General features: G+C 36.2%; 1 protein-coding gene across 1 annotated transcript in view; it reads right to left on the minus strand.

Annotated features, from left to right (window-relative positions):
* Positions 1-7,195, minus strand: part of LOC146545218 (uncharacterized) — a 78,925-nt gene extending 71,730 nt beyond the window's left edge. Inside the window, exon 1 of the mRNA XM_085216881.1 lies at positions 6,596-7,195. Within this exon, the coding sequence (XP_085073007.1) occupies positions 6,596-7,195 (600 nt within the window). The remainder of the gene's footprint in view (positions 1-6,595) is intronic.
* Between the last annotated feature and the right edge of the window lie 14,679 nt (positions 7,196-21,874).

Consider the following 21,874-nt stretch of genomic DNA (forward strand, 5'->3'; position numbering starts at 1 on the left):
TTGTTGATGGACATGTCTTGAAATTATGTGTACACAGTTTTTAAGCACATAAATAATCCTTTTCATGATTCTTCAGTTTTCTTTGCATAAGACTGTGCCAGAGATTACTACCTTGTTCACATTCCCTAAGTTAGAACAAAATTACTGTTTGTTGTTGCACAGCATATTTCATAAACCAGCCAGTGTATTTGTGAACACTAGTTTTTCTGTCTCCAGTGGGGTTCAGAGAGACAGGGATAACATTGTTTCTGAACTAAGCAACCAGCAGCACAGCACCTTTTCAAGGACACTTGTGTTTGGCTATCTCCTGCTTTTCCAGTGGAACATTTCTTTCTTTACAATCAGCGACATGTCAAAGACATTTCAGAAGTTATGGTATGTATGCTTTAAATCCTAAAAGGATAGCCTGTAAATTGCAATCCATAGCAAACTAAAATTCTCATAAATTGGCCTCTTTCTTGTTCTTCCTTTTTCACAGTTCTTTTATGGGTCTTTTTCTGGATGATATCAACAGGGCTAAAGACTGGGAAAGCACTTAGCTGGAAAGAAGCAAAGGGAAAACACTGTTCACCACATTCACCTATATATCAGCACCTATGAGAAAAGACAGCCAAACTAGCAAGGTAGAAATGCAAACTGTGTAAATCTACTGAGGCTTGTTTTTCTCCCTTAAAAGGGTGCCACTTTCTAACATCCACATATACAGATTTTCTGTATTAACAAAATAAGACGATATTTCATTCCAACATTTTACAGCACTGTTTTTACAAGCCTTGCCCTTCTCATTTAGTTGAAGTATCAGACACAATTTTAGTTTACCAGACTTTTTCATTTTATCTTTTTAAAAATATGTATTTTAGAAAGGAAATAAATGACATTTGATCACAAAATATTACACTTAATTAAATTAAATGCTGAACATATGTATTTATTTCAAAAGATTGTAATTTTTTTAGTTTGCACTATACTAATGAGTTAGTATTATACTAATCAGAGTAATTTAAGTGTGAAATAATTTACGTAACAGCATCTACGATTCTAAGATTTCAAGGATGTTTATTGTTGTGGAGCCTTCCTATCAGGAAATCAGTAGCAAGTTCTATCATCTCAGTGAATGCACAAAGATTGAAACACCCTGCTTCAGATATTTTATCTGAAAACAAAAATTAATTATTGGAGGTGCTGGTCTTGATTTCCTAGAAAGTTTAATTTATTTTTTATTCTTCACTTATAGGCACATGAGAGTTGCCTGTATACATATGTAACTAAGGGAGGAGTTCTTGGCAATTTAGCACTCATCATGTTGTTTTGCAGACTAACACTAGATACGCTAGACATAAGCATATGTTTAAAAATGTCAGTATGGAATCCAGCAAGAAAACATGGATCTCTCAATTTCCTGGCAAATCTCTGTGCAGTATGGAAAGAAAAGTAAATCTCCAGCCATGACCTAATGCTCTGTGAATAAGAACATGTTAATTTATTAAAAGGGTAAAAAATACATCCTTTGTGGAGCACTTGACAGTACAATACATGAAGAAATATGTTCAAAATTTCCCAAAAGTTCATCTGTTCTCTATGAAAAATATGAAGAATGTGTTGGTTGGGTTTTCTAGGAAAAGTAAGTATAGGTTTTAGCTTCAATCCAGAGGCCTACTCTCTGCAAAGAAAAGTGTGTATATGACACATAGTCTAAAGTCTTTGCTTTTTATTTATTCTTGGAATATTTGTTATCGCCATTTGGCACATTGAGAAAACTTAGTTTTCTCTGAGTGATGATTCTGTTCTTTTCTCTAGCACAACTGAGGATATGTACTGACTGCTTGTGATACACTGTGATGTTAGGAGCTGGCACACCCACTGTGCTATAATGTCTTACAAAGGTATAAATACTAGATAGGTTTTTGTGTGATCAGCTGAATTAGGAAGTATTTAATCATTGTTCTACTCACCATATAATTAACACATGAAGTCTGCAAAGAATTCTGTGAAGACTACTATTTCCTCTCAGAAATTTCAATTCTTATTTAGAACAAAAGCATTAAAATTTTTCATAATGAGAAATGGAAAAAGAGTAGCTGAAGTTAGAATTATAAGGACTACTAATCTACATGCTCTAGTGCTTAACTTATACAGGTGAAATCAGGAAAGAACTTTTGCCCTGAGCGTAGAAGTGTTCCAGTAAATGCATTCTGAGAATCACATTTTTCCTTGAAGCATCTGAAACTGAATTGTAGGATGATGCAGGGCTAGATAGAGCATCTAGACACTACACGGGATGACTGGTAGTTAAGAGTTCCCATCAGATGATCATACATTACTGTAATATAGCTGGCTAAGTTCTATGAAATTAATACATTATAAATAAATACCTTATAAAACAAACACATAACTATAAGAAGACGGGTTTTCCACTAAAAAAAAAACTTTAAATATGAATTAGTTATAAACATTTCTGTTCTCTTTGTTCTTGTGTTTGTTCAGACGGTGACATACATTTATTTCCATCCCTGACAGGTTCCATTGCAAAAAGTGCCAATAATAATTATGCTGAGTTTGGCTGAATGCAAGCCATGACCTTATTCCCTTACCTTTTCAGACTTTGACAGCACTATCAGTTCACAGCAGACCACCTGTTTGTTTTGCCAGTGCCTGCCAAAACTCAAAAGTTTTAATGAGGAAAGGTGATGCTACCTAATATGTGTGTATATTTTTATAATATGCATAAATGAACACACATTTAACATACATTTCTTTCCACTGAGATACATTGAAGATCAACTTGATTGCAAGGAGAATTTTTAAAATTTGTTTTCTTTTATTCATCTTGCTGACATTATTTAGCAGCAAGGTAAAGTGTAGAGAGAGAGAAGTGACACAAACCCTTCCTCACAAGAATTACAAAGGACTTCAGTATCTGTCCTAATTTCAAACTCACAGAGCTCTGATGTAGATATTATATATCACTCAGCAATCCACAAACTGTATATTCCAAAGTCAATTGAGCGATTATTTACAGCAACTGTATTATTTTCACTGTGCATCAATTATAGGCAAACAAGCACACACACAGCTTCTTCATGAAAAAAAAAAAGTAGGGAACAGGATCCTTTTCTCTCAAAATGTTACAATCAATATTATAACAACTGTTAGTTTTTTTCCTAATATCAGTCAATGTTGTTACTGACTGAGTCACATCTTGTCCAACCATCAAATCTTCCTCTTTTCTCACAAATATTGCCATGTGGCATTGCTCCTGCCAAGGACCTGGCCAAATATGTGTTTCACACATTACTTAAAAGGGGAAGGCAAAGAGAATTCTGATCAACATTTCTGAGAGTCCTTATCCTAACACAAAATATTAAGTGCTGGATTTTCAGAGTTTCTGAGCAGTTCCATCTCCCATCTGAATTTGTTCTAGAGTTTGAAACGATGAGGACTGTCAAGAGAAAGAAATAAAAGGAAAACAGCGGAAAATAGGAAAAAGAAAAGGAAAGATAAGGAAAGATAAGGTAACTAGACTTTTATTACTATAAAACCAGTCAACAATCCAAACCACTTCTTATATTTGAGGTACAGACCCTCTATTGTTCAGAAATCTCTTTCTAGAGGTTAAAAGTAATACCAATTTTGGAAACAATAAATTTTAAAATTGGAAATTGGTTTCTGATTTTGCAATTCTTGTGGAAAGAGATGTGCCAAAGAATTACCTGTAAGCCTAAGGTAACACTGGGAATCAAATTTTAATTCCTAGGGCGATTCTTTTTCTCTGTAATGGAATCCCATATATTCTGAAAATCTCTGTGATTGAATAACTAGGTTTTAATTAGATTTGAAACAGCTGGAGCATATATATGGAAAGTGCAAAATTTTAACAACACTGAGTGTCTTTTTCCAAGGGGAGGAAGGAATCATCTGATCACCAAATTGATCATAGTAAGTATCTCAACAGTATTCTGACTTGTTCAAGAAATTCTAACATGGAAAACTTTTTACTTTTTTAACTCAATACTTTAAACCTATGTATCTTTCGTCTACATATTATTATTTGTACCTAGGAATTTTAAATTCTATTATAAGCAGTGCTATGTATATCTTTGAGCTGACAGTATCTTATCAGACAGTTTTCAGATCCTATATGTTAACTATCTAATTCTTTAACAGCATGCACATCTTTAAAGTCTTTGGAGTAAGTATAGTTTAAATGGAGATAGGAAACATGTCTTTCAGGATTTGGGGGTGCCTTCCTCATTTTAATAATTCTATTTATTTTATTGCTATTCTTTCTGCCTTCTAAGAATTACCTACACATGTAAAATAATTTGGATATAAAGCAAATTTTAACTTTTTAACTTTTTAATTAATATAGTCTCTTTTGTTATAGAATAGTGCCCAAATAGAAGGCTCTTAACAGACCACTGAGAAGCAGATATTCTACAGTAGCTCTCTGAGAATAAACATGTATTAGACAGAATCTAAAAATAAGTTTGTAGAAAAGCCTAGATATACTCGAAGCACCACACTGAAATATCTAAAACAGTACTGATAAAGCCAGGGACACATCATGGGGGAAAATTTACCCTGATAGGATAAATCAATGGTAGGATTACCCTGGGTGTTTCCACTCTGTACTGCAATATGTGTTGTAGACATATTCCCATGATGATCTTGGGGTAATCCTGCATTTGTATGTTATTGCCTCATCTTCAGAAACAGGACTATTGTGATGTTAAGATTCATTAGTAAGTGTGAGATGCTCAGATGGTATTGTGATGAGGTAATAGAACACAGATTATGTCTATGTAGAAGCATTTGTTCATGCAAAAGCATTAATGAAGAATGATTTTATCTCATCAGCCTAACCAGATGGAGAACTAGCACAAGTTATTTTTAAGTTGAAGCTGCACTCTGGCACAAGTCAAATTCAGTAGAGCTGCACAGAATAATTTAACACTATATTTGGAAATCTTTCTTGAATCTCTGTTCACTACACTGACTAAGAAGATAAGCAGAGAAATACCTGGCACCAGCTCACTGTAAATGCTATGAAAACATGGCTATTTTCTACTGTAAATGCAAAGGCACCATCAGCCTTTGGTCTCAGGTTTAATTAGCTGGAAAACTGACTAAATTGGTAATGAATCACAGAAAATCTCCTCCAAATACATATTATTGGAAAATATGGGCAGTTATCTGTAATGATTAAAACAGTTTTCCAAGAAAATCTAAATTAAAATTTAGTCCCAAAACAAATAGTACACTAAAACTTGTATGAAAAATATCAATTCTCTTTTTGTTGCAGTAGACAAAGAGAACACTGGACTTGAAAAACCATGTTGCATGTGTTGCTGACTATTCAGAAAATCAATATCAAATGATAATCATGTTAGAAAAAGCAACTTACATCTAATAATGTTTCTTCAGCACAAATTATTATGGTTATTTCTATAAAATTGATGAAACTGCTAAAACATGTCAAAGTATATCAGATTGACCTTGAAAATATATCTAATGAGCTATGTATTAGCCTTGGAAATGTATATTGTGTCTACTAAAAAGTAATTTTCAGTAGAATACATATGCCTCTGCAAATTGGGAAAGGCAACTATTTATTATAGAATATATTATACATTCATGGATCTTATGACAATGTCTTTTAGAGATTTGAGATCCACTAATTTCCATCGTAATTTACTATGTATATACAGTAGATGTCAAAGAATTTCTATCATATCTGTGTGCAGAAAATCATTATGACAGGCCTTTTATGGCATTTCAAGAAGGTACCTAGAAGTATGTTTACTAGTGGTGCAACACCTACCTTGGAACTTCATGGAAACATATGTTAACAGCCTATGTCAGCTTTTACATGGCATTATATTTTCAAACTGACTTCTGTGTTTATGTGATTAATATCTAAGAGTTGTCTATGCTATGATTTTCACATCAAGTAGTATAGTTTTATGTATGCAGATTGCATGCTCTTATTAGAATTTTGTTGATAGGTATTTGTAAATTCTAGCTGTCTAAAATGTCCAAAACATGAATATTTACAAAAATTAAGTTAAAAAAAAATGGTGAATTTACTATAGGAATAAATATTAGCAAGTGAATAAGGAGAAAGACTTAGAAAAGTAATAATCCACCACATCCTGTTGAATTCTGATTAGTTTTAGATTTCTGAAGGATTGTATGTATTTACTTTTTCAGAAACATGATAGTGTATTTCAAAATATTACATACTGAATAGTCTATCACAGAATCACAGAATGACCAGGTTTGGGAGGGACCTTAATGACAATGAATCTCCAATCCCCCTGCCACATGCAGGGCCACCAACTTCTCCATTTATTACTACACAAGGCTGCCCAGGGCCTCATCTAATCTGGCCTTGAACACCTCCACAGATGGGGCATCCACAATCTCTGTGGGCAGCCTCTTCCAGCACCTCACCACTCTCTCTGGAAAGAACTTCCCCTTGACATCCAACCTAAATCTTCCCTCCTTCAACTTAAAACCATTTCCCCTTGTCCTGCTGTTATCTACCCTTTCAAAGAGTTGACTCCCCTCCTGTTTGTAGGCTCCCTTTAGGTACTGAGTCTGCAAGGAGGTCACCTCGCAGCCTTCTTTTCTCCAGGCTGAACAAGCCCAGCTCCCTCAGCCTGTCTTCATAGGGGAGGTGCTCCAGTCCCCTGATCATCTTGGTGGCTCTCCTCTGGACCTTCTCCAACAGCTCTCTGTCTTTCTTGTACTGGGTGCTCCAGATCTGGACACAGGACTCCAGATGGGGCCTCACAAGAGCAGAGTAGATGGGGACAATCATTTCCCTGTCCCTGCTGGCCACCCCTCTTCTGATGGAGCCCAGGATACCATTTGCTTTCTGAGCTGCAAGAGCACACTGCTGGCTCATGTTAAGTTTTTCATCTATCAAGACCCCCAGGTGCTTCTCTGCAGGGCTGATTTCAAGGACTGTTCCTTCCAGTCTGTATGGATGCCTGGGATTCCTCCGGTCCAAGTGCAAAACCTTGCACTTTGTTGTGTCGAACCTCACTAGATTCACCTGAGCCCACCTTCCACGCCTGTTGAAGTCCCTCTGAATGGCATCTCTTCCTTCCACCGTGTCAACTGCACCACTCAGCTTGGTGTCATCAGCAAACTTGCTGAGAGTGCATTTGATTTCATTGTCAATGTCCATGTGTTACAGCAATGCTATTAACAGCACCTGAGGTATCTAAGTGGCAATTTATTGGACAGTCTCCAAGGTCATTAATTTATAGTTACTGTCTCCAATGAAATGGCTTGGAAAATGCTGAGGAATGCAAATGCAGTGCCTGAGAGCTTCTTCATCCTAAATACATCGAGAAGTCACAATAGAGCAATGAATCAGACAGCCACGACTTCAAAGATCTATGTTTGTCATCTAGCCTATGATAGCATGGCATATATTTATATCCAGAGGGAGAATCAGACAAAGAGAAAAAGAGGATAAAAAGAAAAAAAAAAAAAACAAAAAAAACCCCACAATCTTCCTGTAGTGAGAGCACACATTCACTCTTACTCCTCTGTTGGATAAAATTAATGGTTGATAAATTTTATTTGACAATAGACTCTATTTATCAACAATAATTCAAACAATGGGGCAAATTATGTCAAAATATGTGCTAGAAGTTTTTGCTGTTTTAAGAAAAAATAAAGGAAACCTCAGTTACTCCTTCGATAGTTCCTTGATGTATCTTGATGAAAGAAATGTATTACTAGCAAAATTTTACAGTTAACAAAAAAGCTGTTATTTCTTTTTGTTTTTGTGGCTGTGTTTTTTTTTTTCCTTTTCTGTAAGTAAATGAAGAAATCAATAAGGTGGGTAAAATGTCTGTCTAAAGACTTAAAACACATCCTGCCATGAAGTACTTACTACCATATAAAGAACAGTTCCCCTGAGGTATTTGACTATTTCAAGCTCACTCTTCTTTCTTTAAAATTAGATTATTTAGCTCACTATTAAATTGCCCACACCCCTACTTATTTACGATTTATACTAATTCACCATCTCCCAAACAGTTCCTTATGTAGATTTATGTAGCTTATGTAGCTCCTTATGTAGCTGTAGATTTTGGATAGACCAAGGGTTATCCACAAGAGGCAGATTAGCCATATCATCCTGAGCTGCACTTTTTCAAATCGCTGCAAGTCTGAAGAAAACATTGTTATTCATAATATTTACTAGTTTACTATTCCAGAGTTAGTTTTATGTCCCATTAATATTATGGGATTATGTATTTTCTTTAATTATTTCCTTTGTTAGTCATAAGGATAGCATCCGAAATCTTCAACATTTTGTACTAATTTTCATCCAAGTTAAAGAGAGATAGAAGACAAGACTGTTTTTCATACAAGTCTCTTTATACTCATGTTATTCCTTGCAAATTTTCTGTGCAAGACATACTACTACATTTTGATAATGCGTTCCTGAGACTTAATGAACATCATGCTGAAAGTCATGCAGGAAACTTGTGGCAGAGCAATGAGTCCTGATATTACAAATTTTAGTCCAGTAGTTTGGCTGCTGTTTCTTTCAGCTCATCAGTCAAAAGCACAGCAGTCTTTGTCCTCGTTTCAGATTGAAAGGAAGAGACTTAGCTGAAATATGTTAAAGTACCACTTTTTGCCATGATTGATGTTTTCCAGAAAGATGTGCATTATCCCTGTATATCATTATAATACATGGTTAATAAATTCTCCATGTGCAGATGATGTTCAGTCACTTGCCAGTCCATCTGTGGTCTACACATGGAGACAAGTGCTAACCAGAACAGATGCCCCTGGAAATATGTCTCTAAACACACATATGCTACATGGGCTTCCATAAAAGTGTTGAGTTTTAAAATCTGTGTCTTTTCCAGTATCACCATGTTGTTGTATGTTTCAGTCTAGACCATAATATCCTTGATTTCCTTTGTTCATACCAAGATAAACTTCATCTGCCTGCTCAGTGGAGCAAAGTTATCCATTACCCAAGAAATATTTAATTTTATTTTTTTTTTTCCCCTTTGGCCTATAAGGACAATAATTCTCAGACTTATACATAGAGGCCTCCAAAAGGCACAAAGAAAGGCAATATATTTCTTCTCTTCATCTTTTTACAGTGATTATTAGGGCTGAATTTTCAGGAACAAGTAATAAACACAAGTTTATATACTGAATCTTATGCTGGTGTCTCGCTCCAATTTATAGAAGGGAGATGAGGTTCTTTTAATATCTGTATACCTGGCGTGAGATTAAGAAACAACGGTTCATATGTTAGTCCAACCAGTTTATTATAAATCCTAATCAGGGAGACGGGAAAGGAAGGAAGGGCGATAGAAAAGATAGGAAAGAAGCAAGAATTGCATAAAGTGGGGATAGTCATCACCAGGATCCAGCAACCGTCCCGTTGCACGACATTTTGAAGGTCTGAGGCAGAAGCAGCGGGGGGAGAGAGCAGTAACGTGGCTGGCCTTGGGCAGCAAGTAGGTGGCAGGAGGAAGTCGTGGAGCCAATCCGGAAGGAAGCAGGACTCAGGTAGCAGGCCCAAGAGAGTCCGTCAGCATGCATGAATTCTGTAGTGAGGAATCTGATGGCAGACTCCTTGGTTCTTCTTCAGCATGCTGGTAGAGCACAGAGCAAGTCCAGGAGGGAGAGAACAGAGAAAGTCCAGGAGGGGGAGAGGCAGGTCGTGAGGCTTCTCATGGCAGAAACCTCTTCTTCTTCATGAGGAATCTGTTGCCTGGAAAACCTAAAACCTCATGGTTTTCGATTCCTGTTTTATCCTACTTGTTCTCCTGCCTATGTGACATCCCTGGGCACTTGAACAAGAGTCATGTGAGTACCCCCTGAGATGGCTGTCATCCTGAGATAAGTCCACACAAAAGATCGCTTCACAGCTACTAATCTGCATCTTCTCTCTCTCTCCTTGCCCCTGGCCTTGTCCATATGTGTCCCGCAGACAAAGGATTTCACAACCTTGCCCAGGACTTGTCCATCAAAGTTCTCCAGAGAAAGGATTTCACAACCTTTGCCCAGGACTTGCCTGCACTTGAACAAGTCCACCTGTGTCCCCAGCAAGCTTTGAGACAATGAAAATTAAATCATCTCTTAAAGTTGGCTGATGGAATTGGAACAGGCATATTATTTTAGGTACCTAACATTAGAAATTAGTGTGGCCGGATTCACTTACATACTCAGTGCTACTTAAGATCTCTCTGAAGGAATCTCCCTTTCTGCTGAGCACTTGAGGACATTCAAGTAACAAAATGCCTAAACTATGTCCTCTGTATCGCTAAAGAAACACTTAAATATTTATCTATATGTCACAGTTTGTGAAGCTCAATGCCAAGACCTGTATGCTGGCTTTCATTTTGCTGTTACATTTTAGGAGTTTCTTGCAGTTCTTGTCACTCGGGACTAGCTGGGGACTGGGACAAAATCCTGCTTCTTTGGTGCTACATTAAAGCCAGTAAGAAGCAGTGTTTTGCAGAGACAACTAGCTGAGCTACTCATTCTTTCTACTTTCAAGCAGATTCAGAATTATTTGGATATTCAGAACTAATATAAGCATGATTTGTTAATTCAAGAAAAATCAGATACATCACAGAATCACAAAATTTCAGAGATTGGAAGTAACCACAAGAGATCATTGAGTACAACTCCCTGCTAAAGCAGGTACCATACAATAGGTCACAGGTGGGTGCCTGGAAAGTTTTCTAGTATCTCCATAGAAGGAGACTCCACAACCTTTCTGGGCAACATGTTCCATTGCTTTGTCACCCTCACTTGTAAAAAAGTTCTTCCGCGTGTTTGTATGGAATTTCTTGTGTTCAAATTTCAGGCTATTACTCCTTGTTCTATTGCTACACACAGCCAAGAAAAGCTGGGCCTCATCCATTTGCCTCCCTTTATATATTTATAAACACTGATTAGATCCATCTCAGTCTTCTTTTCCCCAAGCTGAAAAGACCCAGGTCGCTCAGCCTTTCCTCATAAGGGAGTTGATACAGGCCCTTAGTCATCTTTGTGCTTCTCTACTGAACTCCTTCTAGGAGACTGTGGTCTTTTTTGAGCTGAGGAACCCCAAACTGGACACAGTAGTCTAAATGTGGCTTCACCAGGGCAGAGTAGAGGGGGAAGATAACCTCCCTTCACCTGCTGACCATGCACTTTTTAATGCATCCCAAGATATCATTGGCCTTCATGGCCACCAGGGCACACTGCTGGCTCATGGCTAACCTGTTGTCCACCAACACACCCAGGTTCTTCCCCACAGAGCTCTTCTCCAGCAGGTCATCCCCTAACTGGTGCTGATGCATGCAACTATTCCTCCCCAAGTATAAGACTCTACATTTGCTCTTGTTAAACCTCATCAAATTCCTCCCAGCCCAACTCTCCAGTCTGTCCAGGTCTCATTGAATGGTTGCACAGCCTTCTGATATGTCAGCTACTTGTTCCAGCTTTGTATCCTCAGCAAACTTGCTGAGTGTGAATTCTATTTCTTCATCCATGTAATTGATGATGCTGACCCAGCACAGACCTCTGGGGGACACCGCTACTTACAGACCTCCAGCCAGACTCTGTATTGCAGATGACAGCACTCTGAACTCTGCTAGTCAGCCTGTTCTCAATCCACTTCACCGTCCACTCATCTATCCCATATTTTCTAAGTTTAATAACAAGGATGTTGTGGGAGGCTGTGTCAAATACCTTCCTGAAGTCAAAGTGCACGACATTCACTGCTCTCCCCCCATCTAGTCAGCCAGTGATGACATCATAGAAGGCGACTAGATTGGCTGAGCATGATTTCCCCTAGATGAATCTACAGTGACTACTCCTGATAATCTTTTTCTCTTATAGTAATTTGAAGATGGCATACAGAACAATTTGTTCCATCACCTTTCCAGGAACAGACATGAGATGGACTGGCCTATAGTTTCCGGATCCTCCTTCTTGCCCTTTTTGAAGACTGGAGTGACGCTATCCTCCAGTCTTCAGGCAACTGTATTTGCCAAAACCCTTCAAAGATGACAGTTAATGGTTCAGTAATCATCTCTGCCAGCTTTTTCAGCCAGTGAATGAAAAGAAATGAAGGTCAGTTAATATTAGATCCTCTCTTAGTCTGGATGTAATTTTATTTGTAACTTCCATCGGGTCTTTCTTTGAACAAAACAAATAATGATAATACACCTCTGCTTCCTGGAATTCATAGCCTATGTAAAAGCTTTAAGAGGCAGAAAAAGACACACAGTTTGGCAACATGGTACAATGTAAGCCAGTGAAATATGTTTTAATTTATGATCCTAGGATATGAAACATCCTAGGTTTTCTAATTTCAAATGTTATAATTCAGGTACCTAAAAAACAGTAGTGTTATGCATAAAGGAAGTATCCAACCAGGCATCAGTGCTTCATATCCAAACTCTGTAGTCACTGAAAAATAAGGTGAGGAGTTAGGCATTTACTGGCCATAAGTAAAGCACAGGTGCTGAATGATTTAAACACATTATTCCATCAACAACGTCAGTGCTGTATACTTTTTAACATATTGTCTTTTTTAATTGATAAAGTTATTGCAATGGTAACGTCCTGTACTCACAAAAATTGTACTACTCTACCCCTCTCACTGAAGCACAGAAGAAAGTAATCCAATATTAGCTAAGATCATAAAAGCATAGTCTTATTGTGTTCACAGGATAATCTTATTTTGTAGCAAGAATTTATGCTGCCAAATGATTAAGTAGTTATTTTGGAGATATAGTTGCACAAATTACACATCATGTCATTTTTCTTTACTCACCTCTGATACTTTCCACAGCAATGAAATGCAAACAGAAACACAAACCCAGAAATCCATCTGAGTATCCCTTTTTCCTTATATACAATTACAGCATGAGGACTTTATGCTGGGTAAGCTTCTCTTTAAAAAAAAAAAAAAAAAAAAAAAAAAAAAAAGAGAGATAACCTTCTAAATAGGTAGGAAAAATATTTGCTTTTCATTTGACTGATAAACAGCTGGAGAAAGAAGAGAAGTATATATGTACAATTAAGAAATTATTGATGAAGAATCATGTTTGATTATTTAGCAAAAGTGCAGCTCATGGTGTTGACCATAAGTCAGAAAAATTAAATTAAATCACCAATTGCAAATTTTCCAGAAAATATGTTTTCAAGTACTTCCTATTTGTTCATATGAGTAAAATGTATCATCCAAACAGCAGCAACAACACAACAACAACAAAAAGCCAACAACCATGCTTTCTCAGTCCAGATGTATGCAAATTATTTCTGCTGAATGAATGTTCAGGTTTATTTTCTACAGCATTTCACCTCAGTGCTTGACAGCATGCAAATTTTGTTCTCTAAGGGATTACTCAGAACTATGCTGATGAGAGCTGTATTTGTTCATTAATTTAGGGCTCATTAGCCAAGACTAACTGGACAAGGATAAGAACCGATTATGGTCACTCTCCAGTGTATCTTAATAGTTTGTTTATTATGTAAATATAACTGCATGCTGATGTAATTTGATACTGTGCTACTGATATAGCCTATAATTCAAAACATCTGCTAGCAACATTAAATAAAATTAAATGGGAAATGATTTAGCCTGGAACGTGGCATGCTTTTCTATTTTTGATGGTGATATGCATATCTTGTACCAGAAATAATATATTTTCTATATGTATATTCAATTTTGTATTTTAAAATAAGGTAATCACATAGGCCTTATTGGAATAGGCTTGTGCAGGTAACAATTATATATTTTTTTCATCTCTGACAAGATATATCTACCAGTGATCTGTGAAAATAATTGAAATTCTCAATGTTGCCACTTGGAATTACTTTTAAGTGTTCTCAGAAAGCATTTGGGCCGGTAGTCACTGAACAGGTAATACATGATCTTGCAATTTATTCCTTAGACTCTATTGAGTCTATCTACTTAGGTCGTCTTATGTCACTGTGCTTACCAAAGAGCATAATCTACCTGAGTAAGCAGTGCAGCAAGAACTTTAATTATTTAAGCAACTTTAATTGTTTACAGAAAGTACAGGGTGCGTAATTTGCTGTCATGAACACCCAAGTATTAGAAGGCAAACACTGGTGTTCTCTCTCCATGAGTCAGTCCTGGACTCAGGCTAAATTTTGTGAAATGCTACATTAAAACTAACTTTCAAACATGAATGACTACCAACTCAAGTCCTTTTGTATCCCACTCTATTTCTTCTGTCACAAAAGCAGATACTATTTTTAAAATTGGGGTACAAGGTTTATTCACATGCTTAACTAACTCTGGCTTATCTCAAGCTGATAATTTAGATGACACTAATTAAAACAGTATCTTCTTAAGGCATTCCTAAACTATTTTCCTCCCTGTCCTTCCCCAGCAGGCTTGTAGTTACTTGTTACTGCTTGTGAAATCAAACTTGTCATTCCATCAGCTTGATTCCTGGGGGAAGAAGTGAAATAGAGACACTGTGACACATCCTGGACAGAGGAAAAAAATCTACTAGGTGTTCCTTTAAAAGTAAGCCTCACAAAGAGAGCAGAGATACCAGTGTGGGATAGGAGCAATGTGCAGAGCAGGAGTGGGAAGAAATCTGCTTCCAAAATACAGCCTAAAAGGCATGGGATGAAATTTGCTAAGATTAAAAGCCTGATCAGAAGGCTTTCAGAAACATCTAAAAATTCCTGTTTTTTTTTATTTCTGGAAGAGCTCTGACATTGGGATGCCTTCCTTTTTGTGTCACATCAATTTAACATGGAAAAGTTCACCTTTATGTTGCCTCACACCTGTATGCCTGAGAGACATGGAGGAAATATTTTGACCAAGGCTTTCCAGAGGCTTCATTTTTTCTTCAAACAACTGATAATCCTTCTTTGAATATAAAAATTGGATCATGTCTTGTCTTATTTAAATAAACCTCTTCCTCGGAACCATAAGTAGAGAGAGAGGAAATGTCTCCTCATAAACATACGTGTGTAAGGAGTTCTCTGCAGAAGAAACTTATTAATTTGCACTTAGCAAATAAATAGATGATTCCTTTCCTGCAAAGGCATCTGTGAGCCTCATACCTGTGCAGTCTCATGATTTCAGTGGAAGCAGCCTGAATATTGTTAAAGCTGTGCTCATGGATTCTTTATAGATGTTCCCATAGAAATTTGACATTGTTTCTATGTGTGCCAGAAGTACTGGGAGCAGGGGAGGAGTGTGAAATATTGTATGAGACATTCTGGAAATAGAAAAAATATCTATGTACACACTGCTGTTTTACAGAGTGTTTAGTCGTCTGAGTTTACAGGAGATAAAAAGCATTCAAGCTTTCCTTTCTGGAGCATATGGAGTGTGAAGAATTATAATTTAGTTTTCCTTCTAAACACACTCATAGATACAGGCCTTGTATAACTGATGATGACTAATAACCACAACACTTCTGTATTTGTAATTGCTTTGCTGCAATATATTTAAAAATCCTAAGTTACTGCACAACTTGAACGCTGAGAGCTATAAATTGTTTGAATGGTATTGTTGAAGCAGTCTCAGTATGACTTCTACAGTTCTGCAGAATTATCTGGAATGTGAAAGCAAAACATTCTTCCTTTAATAGCCTCAAGTGCCCTCCAGTAATTTCCTTACTATCAGAGGGTAGTTTGTTAATAGAGTTGAGATATTACTGAACCACGCTAAATTTCAAATACCATTGAGATGGTGTCAAATTATGTGGAAATCTTTTGGAAGCTATTCAAACAGCATGGACTTACTCTCCAAGTTATTTATTATTTCTTATCATCAGAACTATTCATGTATATACCACATATTAACGTTTTTATGAGATGTAAACTTGAGCAGATATCAAACTTTGCTTCTTGAATTTGCAGATTATTTATTTCCACTCAACATGAAGATCTGAACTGAAAATCAACAGACATTGGCATCAAGTGAGAAAATATGACTTCGATCACTTTTGATACTGTAGTAACACCCAGAGTCTGCATACAAGGCATTCCACAAAGGAATTGTTGATACTTCTTTTTCCTTTTTTTTTTTTTTTCTGATAGTATGTAAATCTAAATTGCAATACAGCTTTATTGTCAGAAAAAGAAATGGATAGTATTTGGAAGGTCCATCAAGTGCAATCCTCAGAAAAATCAGAGCAGGTTGTTCAAAGAGTCTGTCTGCTGGTTATATACAACTAGTTGCAGTGTCCTCTTTTCTCCTTCTCTGTCTCACATAATACAGACAGCATTCTACAGAAGCAAATAGAAGGTAAAATAATATTGGAACCTACTTGTCAAAATTTTGAGTATGACACAATTCAATCTTTGGTTTATTTAGTCATGGGTAGATTTTAATTGCTGCTGTATTCACTTTTTTCAATATATAGTTTTTCGCTATGCCTTTAATGCTTTTATGATAGTCATCATAATTGTTGGAGATATCTTCAGAAGTAATTTGCATTCCACTGAGCTGGAAGCATTCCAGAGTTTGCACTGCTTTGTTATGTGAATAGCTATAAAAACTGTTATCTGCTGTTAACATTTCCTTCTCTGTTTGAACTTTAAAATTGCTATCTGATTAGCTTGCTGTAAATTGCAAAGGTAAATGCAAGGCAGTGTTTATAGCATTCTGATCTTTAGTGGTCATTAGAATTACAAATGCACACAGTATTGGCTCCTGACCCTTCTGCATATCTGAGAAATAGCTACCTGCTATTCTGTTTTGCTGATATACTACAACAGTTTGAAACTTGACTGACACACACGAGGAGAGGCTTAGATTGTCAGCTTTGTGTCTCACAAACATTTAGCTTTCCATGAAAATTCATTGCTGTTAAAAATAAATAGAGCTTTTTACTTGAATTTCACTTTGAATTTTATCTTACTGGTAGGAAGCCTATTAGCTCATACTAAGTTGTAGATTTCTCCTAAAGGTCTTAGAAAGAGTGAATATCCGGCTAAGGGAGAGCTGCTGGATTAGCTACATATTTTATGACCCCATTCTTAGTCTGGCCCTGACCTTTTACAGAAAGATTTAAACATCCTTCATGTTCCAGCTGGTTCAGCTTACTAATTATGTAAAAGCGCCGAATTCTATTTTTACTTACCTTTTGTCTTTTAAGACATGGGACCCATTTTGTGCCATTGGATTGAAAAGGGCTTCCTCAATGGACTTCCATAGCTTTATTACTTTACAGAAAAGCTCTGAAAAATATCAGATAGTTTTGAACCACATGAACTTTTGAAATACCGTTCCAAGTAGCTGAGTTTCCTTCAGATGACGGGGAAGTGCTGAAGACAATGTGGTCCTATAGACCCTGAGCAGGCACCTTGCAGCTATTCCATCACGACTGCTTGTTGAGTCCTTACTGCAACAACTGAGCAGCAACCAAGCACCCAACCTTTTCCTCTGTGCATAGAAAATTCACTGGCACAATAATTAATACCCATATAACTCACCTTATTTCATACCACCCCCATCTTAAGTAAATTAAAGTGCCGTAATCCTCTAAAGACTTTGCAGTCTTATGCAGCGTGAGTTATTTTGATGTCACAAAGTAAAGATTACAAAAATCTGAGAGTGAACAAGCAGGAAGATATATTGACAAATCATCCTGACACAGCTATTTACATCAGTACAAGTTGCAACATAAGGAACAGCAAAAAATGTTTAACGGATATAGAATTTGCATTCAAACATGGTTCTGGGCAAATTTCTTTGATTAAAATGCAAAATTATGTGCAAAAAGGACTAATAAGAAAAACATTATTAAGGGAGAGCCATTCAAATGTGAAGAAAAAAGAAAGAATTAAGACTGAAATCTCAATGCATTTCCTGGTACATTAGAGAATTGTTTTTAACATTCTTCAATTACATGATCAAATAATTTTTTCCCCTCACAGGGATTCTGCCTCAATAATTGCAAAGGATAGGTTGTTTTCTCTAAATGAGAAATTATTTCATATTTTGTTTTCTTATTCAGTGTCACAGAATCATAGAATCATAGAATGACAAGGTTGGAGTGGACCTATGAGATCATCTAATTTAACCATGGCCCAGTATCCTATTTCATGCGCATTATTCAAACATTGCTCAAAAGTCAGAATATTTTCCCATAAGTTTCATTATATTTATCACTATCATTTATGTATTTATAAAAGACTGAGGAATTAATTTTGAAAATGTATCAAGGAGAGAGGGAATTATATTATTTCCTCTGTTTAAGGTAATTGGTTTGCATATTAAATAAAAATCAACGTTGCTAATTTAGGGTGCTTTATTAAGTATTGAAGGACTTGACGTTTTAAGATGAATTAGAGCCTTTAAACAACTAAAATGGCAGCATGCAGCTCAATGTAATTCAAGAGCACCTGTTAGCATTCAATATTTTTACAAATCTGGCACTGAGTTATCACACTGGGTACCTGAAAAATAGAAAGTATCAAATTAGTGACAGTGGACCTTGCACAACATCAAGCGTGTTTGAGTCTTGAAGTCCCCAGCATTCCCCTTACTTGATTGAACACAGTCCCAGCTCTTTGACTCATATTGTATCTTGTTCAGTAAGCAGTAAATATTTTTCTTTAATAAATTAAATTTCAATTCCTTTCTCTGTTCATTCTTTAACACTGTAACCATGTGATCCTCAATCTTGAAGGAAGCTGAAAAACAATGGCTGTAGTGTAATTAAAGACTGTCAGCTTCAGCATACACACAAAAGAGATTAATTCAGATTGCTTAGAAATCTAGTATTTTGTTGTTTCTTAATCTTAGTTTATAACTTTTTGAAATATGGTAGTTATACTTGGCTATGTTTTGAAATAGCTGTCTAATGTAGGTTTGCAAAAAAACCCACAGACATACCAATACCCACAGTAGTTCCAATCTAACTAATATCTAATATTGAACCTGTGCATCTTTTGTATGGCTGAAACCACTAGATCTGCAAATCTTACTATCAGCATGACCAATAGTAATCAGTGATCCCACTACCCCAAGAATATTTGGTGAAAACAGTTGGATGAGTTGATACTGTCCTTATGGCTTCCATTTCAAGTTTGATGCTTCTGTCCTGTACTTTCTAGTCAATTATATTCAGAGATACATTTTTCTTTCATTTAGTTTTATTGTCCTTTCCAAGCATACAACCTCATTGAGTGTCAATTTCTCAACAAAGAAAAGTATTATTAGCTCTGAAATAGTAATTGGGCTTCTAATGTATTAATTCTCAGAAAAATAATATTTGGAATGTTCTCTATTTTTCCTTGTATTGTGTCACTTGCATTGTTATCTTTATTCAGTTTGGCTGAAATTGTCTAAACTTTTTATGCTCCCTCGGTTTCTCTTGTTTTCTCTAGAATTAATGTTCCTCCATTCAGGTGATAGTATTTACTCTCCTGAATGAGAAGAAAGATTTCAATTTTCATTCCATTTTTCTTAACTTATTAATTGATTCTCTGTTTTGGAGTATTCAATAACAGCTATTATCTGCTCTTATTTACAAAATTCCCACAGAAGTTTTGAGAAAAATGACCACTGTCCGTATCATTCTAGATCTGCTCTTGACCCTGGTTATATCACATGGAGTTCATTATCCCCATTAGAAATAGAAATAAAATTAATTTTGAAGCAATATTTTTGAAAGCACACGAAAGATTTACAGTCACAACATTATATTTCTATCCCCGGTGAATTGTGTAAGAGTTTAGAAAGGAAACCTGATGTTCTAGGGACAAAGAAATCTCTGTGGCCATTCAGATTCCACATTGGCATATTCTGCAGCAGAATTTTTATTAACCAGAAGAAGTGTCTCGGAACAAAAAAAAGAAAAAAAAAAAAAAAGGAGAGAAAAATATTTCCCCAAGCAGTATGTCCACTGATAAACTGATATATGTGTTATCGTTCTCTCCCTGTAATCTTCCCTCCCCTTTTCTCTATTTACTGGAAAAGACAGACTTGTTCTATCTTGTCATGTGAAGCAATTAAAGAAGACTGAAGTTGAACTTCTAAGCTCATGATGGGTCATATATTTGGTTTCTGGTTTCTTAAATTCTTCCTCTGTTCTTTCACTGTTTGTGAAGAAAATACAAGCAAGACCTGACATGTCAGAACATAAAAAGGAAAATGTGACTCAAGACATTGCTAATGCTGACTGAAACAAACTCTGAACTTCCAGGAAGCTCAGTAAGATTTCAGGAACTTTTAAGGAAAGAATTCCCGATATTAAGAGATTGTTCCTCCTTGTTACAAGCAGCATCAAAAGTGGAATATTATGAAACTATTCTGAAAGAAATAGTCTCAACATTTTCAAAGACAGCAGAAACTGGAAATTCCTCCAGATATCTCATCAGAGAGGAACAGATAAATATCACAGCTTGCTAAATCATTTGAAGTCTATCCAATACTACTTTAATTTAAAGATTTTTCTTCTCTTACTTCTTAAAGCCAAATGTTGCCTGTAGAGAGAGCAAGGAATCAACTGCCTGAGATCTGATCTCATCCATGTCATGCAATGTTGAGACAGCTTTTCTTCAGAATGAAGGTAATATCTGAATCACAAACATTGCTATCAAGAGGTCATTCAGCTGTCATTAAGTTTACCTATGTTTTGCACCTGTGATGTAAAATAAAATTTTAAGACTTTTTGCTACTTTATTATATAATATCTTGTCTCTAAAGCAGAAAATGTCATCTCATTCTGTTACCTTTCTCCCAGATCAGATCTATAAATACTATCTAAGAAATTTTGATTTGATTTCCTGTATATTTTGATAAAAGAAATTCCGAACAGAATTAGGTATACCAACATCTTAATAAGATCATGGTGCATAAGACTGCTGTACACGCACTTCTAAAGAGAACACATGCACTGACAGAATCTCCAGACTAGCTGAAATGAGACTATTCAATATAGGAATATTGAGTATCCTTTCTTGCACGCTGTAGATAAAATACACAGAAGTTGCAAAGTCATTCTATGTTTGCAGCTGTTACTTTATTAAGGATTATTAAGGATTTTCATCTGGTCCAACTGCTGCTGGGGGAGAAATGGATTAAGGAAGTTCTGCCTATGAGATCCTCTGCGGTGACCCCCACTACCATCTCAATTACCAGTTTGGAGAGTGGCGACAGTTTATACAAGCAGTATTTCAGTTTAAACTACTTAAGTCTTATCTTGACACTCTGTGTGTCATAAAATAGTACCTTAAAATATGTGCAGACAGCCTCCTTGCTCTATCAAACAAAAAGTTGTAGAGATGAAAATTCTAGGGGATTTGGAGCCTTAAGAGAACAGAGTAAACAATAGCTGGTGAATGAATGCAGTTCTGTGTGGTGTAACTTTAAAGGCATAAATATATTCCACACTGAAAATAATTCAGTGTATATATAGCTCCTGAATTCATCTTCATCTTCTGAATTAATTTATAGCAGAGAGGCAGACGTGCTTTTGCAGAAGGGTGGTAATGTGGAATTGCGAAGAGTTGCTGCATAACTGTGACTGTGCGGCATTTTAACATCAATGCCACGAATCCTGAGCCAGATACATTCAAGACCTCGCCTGTGACTTGATGACACATATGCTTTTCACAACAATCGGTGGATTTGTGGTAACAATCAAAAGGCATTTAAAATGCTTGGAATGTGGTTTAGAAACCCGCCTTGGCATCCCGCTTTTCATGTCATAGCATAAATGCCTGAACTGTTTTTATTGTTCTGCAACTATTCATTTATTCCGAAAGAAAGTGCTTGGCCTGCAGTATTTGCATTCAACAATACTTGAAACAAGATGTTGAAGTATTTTTTTGTTTATGCCACGAAATATTTCATACAAATAATGCCAACCGCTAGGTC

This window comes from Meleagris gallopavo, chromosome 1 (genome assembly GCF_905368555.1).
Source record: "Meleagris gallopavo chromosome 1, MGAL_WU_HG_1.1, whole genome shotgun sequence".
NCBI lineage: Eukaryota > Metazoa > Chordata > Aves > Galliformes > Phasianidae > Meleagris > Meleagris gallopavo.